The sequence below is a fragment of the Haliotis asinina genome, chromosome 6 (genome assembly GCF_037392515.1).
Source record: "Haliotis asinina isolate JCU_RB_2024 chromosome 6, JCU_Hal_asi_v2, whole genome shotgun sequence".
Taxonomy (NCBI): Eukaryota; Metazoa; Mollusca; class Gastropoda; order Lepetellida; family Haliotidae; genus Haliotis; species Haliotis asinina.
In genome coordinates, this window is record NC_090285.1 from 40,046,632 (window position 1) to 40,059,870 (window position 13,239).

Below are 13,239 nucleotides of genomic sequence, written 5' to 3' on the forward strand. Positions count from 1 at the left end.
ACTCTGTCTCTCACCACATCGACATGCAAATCTGATCCCCCTTCGAAACAAAACATTTGAAAATTTGTTGACAAGAAATCGCAGATACGTGACGACATATATACTCATAAATACAATCGAAGAGTTACTTATTGATACAAAATGCATGAAATAGTTGCAAGGTAGCAAAACAATAGCAAACGACACGGACATTTGTGCCTTGCTCTTGGAGTCATTAATATTCATGAATGTATTCCTTTTGTGGGACGGTTTGCACGATATCTATGGCGCCATTGGTTCAGATTTTGACCTTTGATGTCATAGACTGAGATCATATAACAATCACAGAATTTTTACCTTGAGAGTACCTTACCTTGGCAAATTTTATCGTGTTGTAATTATAGGACATGGAAAGGTTTCGAGGATATTGAGTTAAATTAAACTCTTTGAAGAGTCATGTCAGCTTCAGGGTAAAACATGATAAACTTCCTATCACTGTCATCACAGTCATGTTTGGGCAAAATAATATGTTGCGTCTTTTTATTTGATTGTATAAAATATTTATTTTCTCACTTAAAACGTTTTCAGATGTTAATTTTGAACGTAAGAAGACGTTAATCAGCCTAATTTTAATAGCAAAGAAGATAAATGAGTCGACATTTTTGTATTCACTTCTATCTATCTATCTATATATATATATATATATATATATATATATATATATATATATATATATATATATATATATATATATATATATATATATATATATCCGCTTTATAACTACTGAGAACAATTCCTGTTTCACATGTCTGTTACTTCAACTTCAGACGATGAGCTTGGATTCATAATATTAGAATTATTCGACATCGTCTAATTTCCAACAAGAATATGATCCACAATATTGAAAGACATGCCTACCAATCGTAACGCAAAATGCTGTTATTCACATAAATGGAAATGACTCGCTAAACTGTAGTTTTAGTGGTAATTAAGTAATTAAGGACGCAGTTTATCGCTTCCTCAGCATCATGAATTTTCGGATGCGAAACTTATGAGGTTACCCCCAGAATGTATCTAGACTTCGAAAGTTAGCTACTGAAAGAATATTAAATGGGCATTAAAACTCTCGCCAAAAGGGGTGAAATTGTGCACACGTACCCACCCCACTCCTTTGTATTCGCCCCTGATTGCAGTTTGTTTCATATCAAAAGGAGGCCAGAATATATTCGTTAGTTTGTTTGCATTGGACGACAAGTAAAACCGGCAAATGTCTCTTGGTGTCGCCAACAGTAACATCGATACTGACTTCTGTTGTATAGTTAATCCTTTAAAGCATATCTAAAGCATATTCGATGTAAAAAGTCAGGACGATATTCGGGGAAATGTTACAAATGTGTGTTGTTAAACGTTCTGCGAAAACCATGCACACCACACAAACCGTCACTACAAACGGCATAGTAACACAATGCATAGTCGAGCAAATGCAGTGTTTTTGAAGGTTTCACGGTCCGTTTTACACGGTAACTTCCACTTCAGTAACACAATCCATTTATTGTCACACCCAGTCGGTATTCTGAAATCATCATCCTGCTAACGTCTTAATCTTTGATACCTTCAAAGTTTTCGTAACGTTACGTTCTGTCGCAACTCTATAGTTATCATAAGTTTACGAATGTCGTAGCTACGAAAGCTACCCAGACACCTACTCCCCATTGACACCACCAACACGTCGTGAGTTTTCCTTCCGAAGACTCTCTGCTCTAGCGATTCTCCTCATCTCTGCAATTGGATCAAAGTTGTCATACGTCTGGGTAGGATCATGCACCTCTGTTCTGGCTCGTTGTCTTCTCGCGGCAACTTGGCGGTTACCACCTCTATCAGTGGGTGTTCTTTCCTTTCGTGTTGGGAACATCTCCATGTTGTCATACATCTCAGTGGGCACAGCTGCAGGTACTATCTTCCCTTGAACAGGCTTGACTGGTGCTTTCCCCACGTTGCCAGCAGAGGGACTTTTTACCGTCGGGGATCTGTTCCGGTTAGGGGATCCTGTTCGCACACTTGGACCGCCTTGAGTTTTCATTTTCGTGATGGGTGAAGCAGACTGCATCTTTTCATAACATTCAGTAGGTTTTGTTCCTGGGCTGTCAATTTGACCTTGACTTTGTTTCTTCGTGGTGCACATCTCCGCATAGCCTTTAGGATTCTTGGCATATTGCGCTCTTGGTACCTGTGACACTTCAACCTCTTCATATTCATCAGCAGGAACCCAGTCGGTCTTAGGAACAGATTTCACCGCCTTCTTAACACTCGGTTTAAACGCAACTTTTGGCTTCTGCCTCGGATTGGCAGTTTTGGCGCCTGGTTGATTCTTGAGGATCTTCATAGGCTCACTTAAATTTTCGTAGGAATCAGGTTCAAATGCTGCTGCGGGTTGACGTGGCTTGACCTCAGGCGATTGAGAAAATTCTTCGTATTCATTGTCGGGCAGTTGCTGTTGCGTCTCGGAGAACTTGACCTTTGGAGATCTGTTAAAATTAAACCAAGGCTTCGGTTTCGCTTCCGGAAGCAATGGTCTTGGGGGTTTGAAGGGTTCCGGCTCTGGTGTCTCGTATTCACCCATGACGTCATTGACTTCTGGTTCATATTCGCTGGACGACGTTATTCCAACATAGGTATTCCCTGTTTTCGCGCGCCTTTCGTTCTTGTCGGCAGCGATGGTGACACGAGGTCTGAGTAGTGATGTGCTGAGGATGCGTCGTTTCACACTGTGACATTAACACATATATCCTTAATGTATAAATGTATAGCAACAGAAACATACCAACTAACTAGTAATATAAGTTGATCACTTGTCACAAGGGGACGCTGGGTAGAGGTACCCGCTGTGTTTGTTTATGTTCCATGATCCCGAAGGGACCATTGAGCAACGCATTTATCTTACAGAACACCTCTATGTCGATTTTGAACTGTTTGAAGCATGGTTATGAATCGTACACTTCAGCCAACATGTGGGAATCAAACGGTTCGAATCTTGCATCTTGTTGATTTCACAGTAGCGAATATGGATTCATGCTATCTAATAGTGATATGTTTGTTAGCCCATAGTATCACAGATTTAATACCACCCACTGAACCCACACTAGAAGGTCCGCGATAATACTCACAGTATATAGATGCCTGCAAATATGGCGATGTCTATGACGATGAAGACGGTGAACGCAGAACCCAAGATGGCTCCGAGAGACGCTGAAACAACAGAAGAGGGTATAGTATCAAGCTGACATATCATCTTGAATAGTTTGTTAATAATGGCTGTGTGCACGAGGGTGCATTCCATCTTTAAACTAGCGGTCCTAGAAAATTGAGTGAGTGAGTTTAGTTTTACACCGCACTCAGCAATATTCCAGCTGTATGGTGTGGGTCTGTGAATAATCGAGTCTGGACCAGACAATCCATTGATCAATACCATGAGCATCGATCTGCACAGGTAGAGGTCGGTGACGTGTCAGCAAAGCTGATCTGTGCAACTGGGAACCGATGACATGTGTCAGCAAACCTGAATCCGTTAGTCGCCTCTCACGGCAAGCATAGTCGCCTTTCATGACAAGTATGGATTGCTCAAGACCTATTCTACCCCGGACCTTCACGTGTCCCCTGAAAATAGAGACAGCTCATATTATTACCAGGCTTGTCTTTGATCGGTGGATCCTCTTCTTTAATTAAAGATGCTTTACAGTCAATCGTCACAAATTCTTTATTGTTCACTGAAACAGGAAACACTGAAACTATTCCTGAAGGGATTAACCTGATTCCAATTACCAAATATCACTGGAAAAGTTGTGCAACTAACGTTAGATAAATTTCGCTAAACAGTGAAAGATACGTCATCCGTGTTCAAACATTTCCGTGTTAATGGTTCATTAGTACGACTTGCTTAGCACAAGAGGAATATTTACTTTTCAAAACAAGTAGGGGCACTTCATTTCTAATATAAGATTGAAAGAATTGGGAGATATATTGGATCTATGAATGTTGATTAATGCATCACCACTTTCTTCTGACCAGTAGCCGCTCTTGAAAGATTATTGGTGTTGGACGTGATATTTGCAAGCTACGATTTTCAGGAACGCTAACAACTGTCATGCAAGTAGATTTGCAATAATAATGGTGTGCAGTTATTTCTGGAACTTCTTGAAAACCGTCAAAATTGAGAATGACAATATAAAGAATAACACCTCATGCACGTGTATGGGACTACTGCGTTGTGCACATTCATCCCAAGAGCTGAGATTACGGGTGTTGGTAAAGAAAAATGGTGGTGCGTTCGTAAGACGTCTTTCATGCAAACGTTTATTAACGCTTATACTTCATATCCATATTGAAACTTCAGGTTCCCCTGCTTGTTTAAGAGTACTAGTCAACTACTGGAGGAAGTTTCATGTCCACCGATGTCTCAGTGTACATGTAGGATGTTACTTCTGAAAAACCTACCCTGGAAATCGAAACAGATCCTATGGTTGGTATTCGTTTCTGAAGTGTTCCTTTTGCGTTTCAGCGCCAGGGTGATCTTCTTCGTGTTGAATGACGGAAAGTGGATTAGTTTCATATCTTCGTCATATCTGAGAAACTGGGAGCCGTTATTTATGGTGTAGTTGAACGGATTGGCATTGTCAAATTTGTTGCGTATAAGATTGAACGTGTTGGTCGTGTTTCCCTCAATGGTACACTTGCAGGACACCAGGCGTACGACATCGTCTGAGCTCACGAACAGGCTTCCTGACTTGCCTCTGAAGAGGGATGAGGGCTGTTGACAGATTCTGAATACTGAAAGAAAGTATACCATAAGTTAAATAACATACGTGAGTATGTTTAGTTTTACGCCTCTTTTAGCAATATACTAGCAATATCAAGGCGGGGGACACCAGATATGGACTTCACACATTGTACCCGTGTGGGGAATCGAACCCGGGTCTTCGGCGTGACGACCGAACGCTTTAACCACTAGCCTACCTCACCGCCCTAAATGACATGAAATATTGACAGAGGGTTAAGTGATGACTAGCATGAGTGTCAAGCTACACAACCGTGATACGATGATATCTGTCAACTACGTGAGCGAGGCTGGGCACCCGATCCCATCAGTCGCCTCTTACGACAAGCATAGGTTACGGAAGATCAATTCTAACCCTGATCTTCACAGGTGCAAGAGATTACCTACACTGAAACGTCGCTCATAGTGTGACAAAGAAGGGTTTCAACCATATACTGCTAACCTTCCTCGATGAACTATTGATATTTCGAGATCATTTCCATTGTGTTTTATGATTAAACTATCCTGTGGCGTCACCTGATGGGAGCACTGGCCAGCTGCAGTATGCAGCCGGTTTAATTAAGGTGATTATAGTAGTCTTATTGTAAACTTGTCAAGTAGGAATGAACATGAAAGATGCGGAAATGAAATAGAATCAGCACTGAAAGTGAAACAATAGAATCCCTACCATACACAGTTATGATCAATTGTCTTTAATAAATTGGGAGCCAGGTGAGGTGCCACATCTCGCCTGAATTATGTTAAGGACAATTTTCTCTTTCAACAAAAGCTTATAGTATTGGTATTTAAAATCACTTTTTGTTCATTATTTTACATGTGTGTAACACAAAAAAGGATGACCAATAATAACTAACAGGCGGAAGGATACATGTATTCCGTTAACGCAATGTATACCGAGTTGTGGAAATGTCTGTCACTATTATTTATTGATGTTGTACGTGTAATCAGGAAGTTTTCGGATTTACAGGGTCGTGAAAACAAACTGAGAAACAGATTGCACTGATATTTGCAGATATGAAAATTTGATAAAAAGGAAATCATAGTAGATAGGGCCATAGTTAGATGCAATACCATTTGTTTCGGTGTCGGGGCAGTCTCCAGAAGCTGAAACAGAAACAAAAACAGATGAACGAAAGGACAATGACTGTGATAACACACAGCAAGGATTCTAAAAAATAAGCACATAGAGGCGTATTTCCATGGGCCATCGCAACATATAGAATTTATGATGACGTTCGTAAGTTTCGTAAGCTTCATACGTGTACAGTCGCATAAACAGTATCGTAAAGGCCCGTAGGCGTTATCAACGTTGTCACGGCGTTGTACGCATGTGTGGAATCGAAACCGGGATCCAGGCGTGATGAGTCAACACTTTAATCACTATTAGCCTTTATTTGTGTCAATCAGCTTTACGAACGTGCATAAAGCGGTGTAGTGGATAGAGCGCCTATCCATGAGCGGAATGTTGGTGTTTCGATCCCTACAAGTCTTGTCACATCGGAGTGAGGGAGGGAGTGAGTGAGTGAATTAATTTAGTTTTACGCCGCACTCAGCAATATTCCAGCTACATGGCAGCGGTCTGTTAATCGAGTCTGGACCAGGCAATCCAGTGACCAACAGCATGAGCATCCCATATGCGCAACTGGAAACTGATGACATGTGGCAACCACGTCAGCGAGCCTGACCACCCGATCCCGTCAGTAGCCTCTTCCGATAAGCATGGGTTGCTGAAGGCCAATTCTACCCCGGACCTTCACGGGTCCTTGTCACATCTGAAGACATAACACATGGTACTGATGTCACTTATGTGGCAGTTCACAGGGAGTCCGTGGTAGAATGGTGCCATGTAAATATTGTGGGTATACAACAATACAACTGTCTTCTAACAGTTAGGCCAGGTCATTGTGCCGTTAGAAGCCGCAGTTAATGAACGAAATGTTACTGTAAGGAAGAAACAAAACTGAAACTGGTCTTTGCACCACTAGTGGTTCGGAATGTAGTATGTCTAAGCAGGTCAGGGATGTTAAACAGCGGTATGGTATTTATGTGGGTAGTATAATCATGAACACGGCTTTAAGTCTCATTCAATGTAATTTACTTAATATAATTATTGATAACATTATTTTGCTTGATAAAACAAATGTCACGTATGACAAGGAATATTTTCTACCGATTACAGGATTAAAACATATTAACGTGTTTAGCTTCAGTCAAGAATTATGTTTTCGTTATATCTGGAATGAAAGAAGGTGATAGGGTGAAAAGGTGGAAATATTCATATCTGTTGCCATTCACGTTTAACATTGGCGCTGTGATATTTCGACTGCAGTGGTGTGCAAGAATGTTCATATCAGGCAAAAAACACAGTTCCATCTGTTAAAAATGCAAATTTAGAACATTATACGGACGAGAAGCAGGTTGAAAATGATTTTCATAAGCAATCATAGATGTTTAGGTGTCATCGGATACTTTCTACAACGCTGAGCGTAAGAATGCAGTTTGACGTTGAACGTTTGTCACGAGGAATACTGTGTGATTTTCTCAAAACATCTCGAAAATCCCCACAGCTAAGCATGTTTCAATTCTATACGAAATTCAATTAATGTTTATGAATGAAACCGTTTTGATAGTCACATCGTGAGTGTAGCAGGTATATCATGGGTGTGAGTGGTGTATGATCTCAAGACACAAATATAGTCTTCATTGAATAACATTATGCACGGATATGCCATTGGTAAGAGAAATCGTTGAGAGACTCAGTTCCTTGTTTAAGACGTATGGCAGATTTTAGTGCAAACCAATTCTTCCTTGAATATAACAATACGCGCACAGTCCACGGACGAGCACAATCTTTGAGAATCTATGTCTCTTCCACCAGATGCTAGCAGGCATCCTTATTTTCATTTTAGGCTAACTTTCTCAATGACGCCTTACCCCTATTGCATTCAACTGTGAGGACATTGGTAAACTTTGGGCTTAAGCTTGTTGTTAGAGGCGACTAACGGAATTTGGTGGTCATGCTCGCTGACACATGCAATCGCATCCCACTTGGGTAGATCGATGTTCATGCCGTTGATCAATTGGATAGAATGGTCCAGTCTCAATTATTTTCAGACCGCCGCCAAAGAAGGTAGACTGTTGCTGAGCGCGCGGGAAACAACAAACAAACAGAACTTATGGAGGCATATAGCTGAATTACACTCACCATATTTGGTGCAGAGGAGCAGCAAACAAACAAGTCTTATTCGCGTCATATTGAAGAGTACCAGTGTGGGTTCCGTTATACAACACTTGGATGGGGCTGTCATTAATATGATGAAGTTTCCGCTGCGAAAGTAATCACTTCCGCGTTGATGTGTGCAATGCATTGTCACGTTTCAGTTGAACAACCAATTTCTGTTGACAGGGAAAATGATGATAACTAGATTCACTAGTATCCACACTGTTGAATTGTCTTGTTTATGATATATGCAGACAATATTTACAATAACAGGGGCGTTGGGGCGGCCTGGCGGTTAAGGCGTTTGCTCGTCACGCTGAAATCCTGGGTTCGATTTGATACAATGTGGGGAGAATATTTCTGTCTACACCCACCGTGATATTGGTGGAATATTGCGAAAAAAGAAAAAATGCACATAAATACGAAAGCAACATTCATATTTCATGTTGCACACAGTAGTTTAGCAAATTTTCATTATGTACTTTTGTCATACATCCACATTGTGTTTTTCGAATTTACAATGCAAACTGGAAATAATGAGATGTCTGTTTGACTAATGTCGATCTTATTCTTGGATAACTGCGGATATAATCGCGATGCGGAACTCATTTCGGGTGAGGCATTCCCAGTGATTTGAAAACACAAGGAAATATATCTGAACTGTATATCGGACTACAAAGAGGTAACGTGGAGCAAGCCTTGCTGATATTATAGGAAAAAACCGGTTAGTTTCATATCAGGTATCTGTGATATACACGTCCTTCTTCAGTTTTAATAATTTCATTCCTCCACAGCGATGTGTACGTAACAATTTCACTACGAGCCAACTGTTGATAATTCGCTCAGCGAACTCCTTTCAGCGATGTTGGAACTGGAACGTCTAGCGATGGTAGTATGCAGTGCAGTAAGCTTAGCCATATGGTGGACTAGGTTAAGGTTCTCCAAAGAGGACATATGCGACATGTTATTTTTTTTAACTCCTCAAATTTGTTTCAAATTATTTTGAAGAATTTAGGAATACGATCATTTATTATTCACATGACTTTGATTTGAAAGAGATTCCTGAAAATTGAAAGGTGTCTCCATGTGAAAGCCATTTTACACGCATACATGGCAGGGAATGACAGCAGACTAAGACTGAACACCAGAACGCCAAGTATGTGAAGCAGAGAATTCCAAGTTTGAATAGGTGCCCAACAATAAGACGACCCAGCACATGGGTGAGTGAATTTGGTTTCATGCCGTAATATGGCAATATTTTGACAGTATTCCAACGATATCACGGCGGGGGACACCAGAAATTGGCTTTCCACAGTGTGCTCATGTGGGAAACGAACCCGGATCCTAGGCGTGACGAGCGAGCGCTTTAACACCAAGGCTACCAAACCGTCCCCAAGCAGATGGGATGTGGGTTGAGGTGGAATGAGATAAGGGCTGTGGTCGAGCTCACACATAATTCTTCTGACTTGCCTGTGAAATGGGATGAGTGAGTGAATCTAGTTTTATGCAGGTTTTAGCAATATTCCAGCACTATCACGATGGGATACACCAGAAACGGGCTTCACGGTAAAGTGGGATAAAGGCTAAATATCGAACTTTGAGGCAAATGCCACAGACGTCTAACAGAAATAAATATGTTTAACATCACATGTTTATGCATGGATTACTGACATAATTTGTATATAGTCTGTATATTGTGTAAATCAAAAGTTACCTCTGTCACAAAAGCTATTTTATGATATTATCTTAAATGATTTCGGTTATCGATCATTGTATCCAGTCCTAATGTCTGACATTCCGATGAGAGAACAGGTTATTTTGCATACAGGGAATGGGTAAATGTCGTTCATAAGTATATATGAAGGTCTCCCACCTTTCACAAGAGACTCAACTCCACCCCCACCCCACCCAACCCCACCCCCACCCCCTCTCCACCCCTCTCCACCCCCCTCCCCCCGGCCCCACGATATTTGCGATTATCGATAATATGGAGCTGTGTTCACTTTCATATTGTGAGATGCCCCATCTCAATGCAAGTGGAAATTATATTAGTATTAATGTCAAATCTAATACCTTAGCGTGTAAAGCAGTCCACAATGCACATTAAACAACCACAATTATAATTATGATCATGTTATAATCACAATAAAAGGGTTAAAGGAAACAGTTAAATCGGGCCTTGATGCTTAATGAGTAATTTCTAATTTTGAAATACTGAAATCACTGATAGTTTAATTTAGCCAATCCATGACGTTGGGAAGTCTCACTGACATCACCAACAATCATGTGTCCGTGATTTCTAACAACTTCTTCACTTTCTAAGGATTGTGGCAGGTTGTAAAACTATATCCTCTTCCTATGGTCGTCTCAGAACAAAGCGGCATTTGAGTGTCTGCAGACATATTTCGGAAATGCTCATGACCATTTAAGGAACGACGTAATAAAGTGACAAGAGGCATAATACAGACCGAAACTAGCGCTTTGGGCAATTATGAGCGGATGCTCTCTTGGAAAATGTCTATCGTCAGAGTGGATGAATATTGTTTTATGCCGCTTGTAGCAATATTCCAGCAATATCACGGCGGGGGACACCAGGAATGGGTTTTACATATTATACCCATGTGTGCCCTGGTCTTCGGCAACAAAGTCATCAAACTTCCCCTCTTTAGTCTGAACCAAGGAAGCAGAACTCTAAAGACACAGAAATTGGTAAGCAGTTCCTGACGTCCAACAGGAGGAACCAGTGGGGATTTGAGTGGGTGAGTTTAGTTTTACGGCACCTTTACCAATATTCCAGCAATATCGCGAGGACGACAGAAGACGGCAGAAGACGGGAATCGAACCGGCGTTTTAGGCGTGGCGAACCATGGCCTTGACCACAAGACTAATCCACTTACCCTGTCATTTTTAATCAGCAGAGGGGTCTACATGGAATTTGAAACCCGCCTTGCTGTTAATTCTAAATTCTTCAACAACATTGTATTCCTCCGACATATTAGCACCAAATCCATTTCTGCCAGTCTGGCTCATGGAAACATTTAATTTAAGAATGCGTGTGTGTTTAGTTTTACGCCCCTTTTAGCACTATTCCAGCAATATCAAGGCGTGGACACGAAAATTGGGCTTCACACATTGTGCCTATGTGGGGAACCGAACCCAGATCTTCGGCGTTGCGAGCGAACGCTTTATCCATTGGGTTACCTCACCGCCTCAGTGTCATTTGAACACATATGTGGTTTACACATGTAGTTTAGGGACTTATAAACGAAAGTATACTTTGAAGACGAAACAAGGAACTAAACAGACAGGATGGTGTCACGTCCACCACTTGAACTCATTCTGCAAGCTTTGCACGAATGTGGGTTTTCACAGAATTTAAATGACATTACGAAACATGACCAGCCGTGAACACACATGACGGATGTGGGTGCAGTCGTGCATACTACCACAACCTGGTTCCCTTGGTCCGTTGCGTCTGTGTCGGAGCGTTAGTGCAGGCGCAACAGACCCAGGGGACCAGGCTGGCTACCACTTCAGTATAACGTTATGTTGGTGGATAGAAACATCTGGTAAAACTGTAAAGTGACTGCACAGATCGATGTTCATGGTGTCAGCTAATATACTGTGCTGTCCTATACTTGACTATTTAAAGCCCCCATCACTAGCTGTGTTTAAAAAGATTGATACTCGGAAATATCTTCGACAAGGAGTGAGTGAGTGAGTTTTAGTTTTACGCCGCTTTTAAGAGATATTCCAGCAACATCACGGCGGGGGACACCAGAAAATAGGCTTCACACATTGTACCCATGTGGGGAATCGAACCCGGGTCTCCGGCGTGACGAGCGAACGCTTTAACCACTAGGCTACCCCACCGCCCTCTTCGACAAGGAAAGCAAATATGATTATCGATATGATTACACGATATGATTATGTCGTTCATACACCTCTGAAATAGAATAAAGTTTGAATTTACCCACACAATACACACTATTCATCGGTTACTTCTCATCTATATTCAGTAGGCCGTATTGTTGAGACCAGGTTCCTTTCTTTCAAACCTTTGGGGGCATTTACGCTCAAAGATATTTCTCGGATACGATCGATAATGGATAATCGATTGATATTTAGTAATTAAAATGATGATTCATTGATCTCTATGACATATATCGACAGTCAGCCCTCTCAGTCAAATAATAAATAAATTGACGCATCACACGGACGACCTTCACATAGGTTTAATGGTTAGGTGTGCTCAATATTAGTTGTCAACAGTCGAACAAAGGAACTACATCTGTTCATTGCTAATAAATACTGATAAAGTCTGTTAAGAGACATGCTGTTGCAATTAAACTTGATACCGTTAAAATAACATCGACCGTATCGATTTCCGTGATTACAGAAACATATCAGGACAATAGTCATTTATTGTAACTACTAGTTTTCGAACATTGCCTCTAAATGCATATCCAGTCAATCTATTTTCAAAGCATATTGAACCAAGGAAATTTAGATTTCATTGGTGAGATTGGGAAAGAAAGGGTATGTTTATGCATGAGTGTGATGTATATATGTGTGCATGTGTGTGTGTGCGTGTGTGTGTACGTGTATGTGTGAGGTTGCGTAAATGAGTACCAGAGTGTGAGCGTATTTCTCTATAATTTGAGATCAGACCAATGCTCTCACTAAATGCTATTTGCAGCAGAACTTAAAATGGACACTGCAATGATCTGTAATACACTGGTACATGGCATTTCCACAATGATGACAACATAGACTAACACAATACATTTATGCAATAATCAGGAAGAAGATCGGGGCTCTTCTGATTCGTCACCAGGACACACAGGCATACAAGTCAGTGCCTCTTTAGTAACGGAAAGAACAGTTTCAAACCCCCTGTCATAACCGACGTACATCCGAGTGGCAGGGGTGAAGGGAATGTAGTACTCGTACCCAGTCATAGCGTGATTTATACATTAATGTCACGACAAAAAGACTGAATGAGTGATATCAGCAAAAGTGCTCAGGTGGATGGCAAAAGAACAAGCATATAAACCTCCTAGTTCTTTGTTCAGCAGTCCAGAATCTCTTCGACTAACTTGGAACTATTTTACAAATGATCTCTTGCCTTGTATTAATGTCCCACTGACAGAGTTCAAACTAATATCATAATAATGCATTGGGGTTATAACATTTAAATCTATCT

General features: G+C 41.0%; 1 protein-coding gene across 1 annotated transcript; it reads right to left on the reverse strand.

Annotated features, from left to right (window-relative positions):
- Positions 1–878: 878 nt before the first annotated feature.
- LOC137286282 (uncharacterized) lies at positions 879–8,081 on the reverse strand. The gene is made up of 6 exons (XM_067818045.1): positions 8,019–8,081; positions 5,885–5,917; positions 4,474–4,806; positions 3,666–3,746; positions 3,147–3,228; positions 879–2,747 (listed from the first exon to the last, which is right to left on the reverse strand). Exons 1-6 carry the CDS (start codon positions 8,065–8,067, stop codon positions 1,685–1,687), a joined length of 1,641 nt encoding a protein of 546 aa, XP_067674146.1. The 5' UTR covers positions 8,068–8,081; the 3' UTR covers positions 879–1,684.
- Between the last annotated feature and the right edge of the window lie 5,158 nt (positions 8,082–13,239).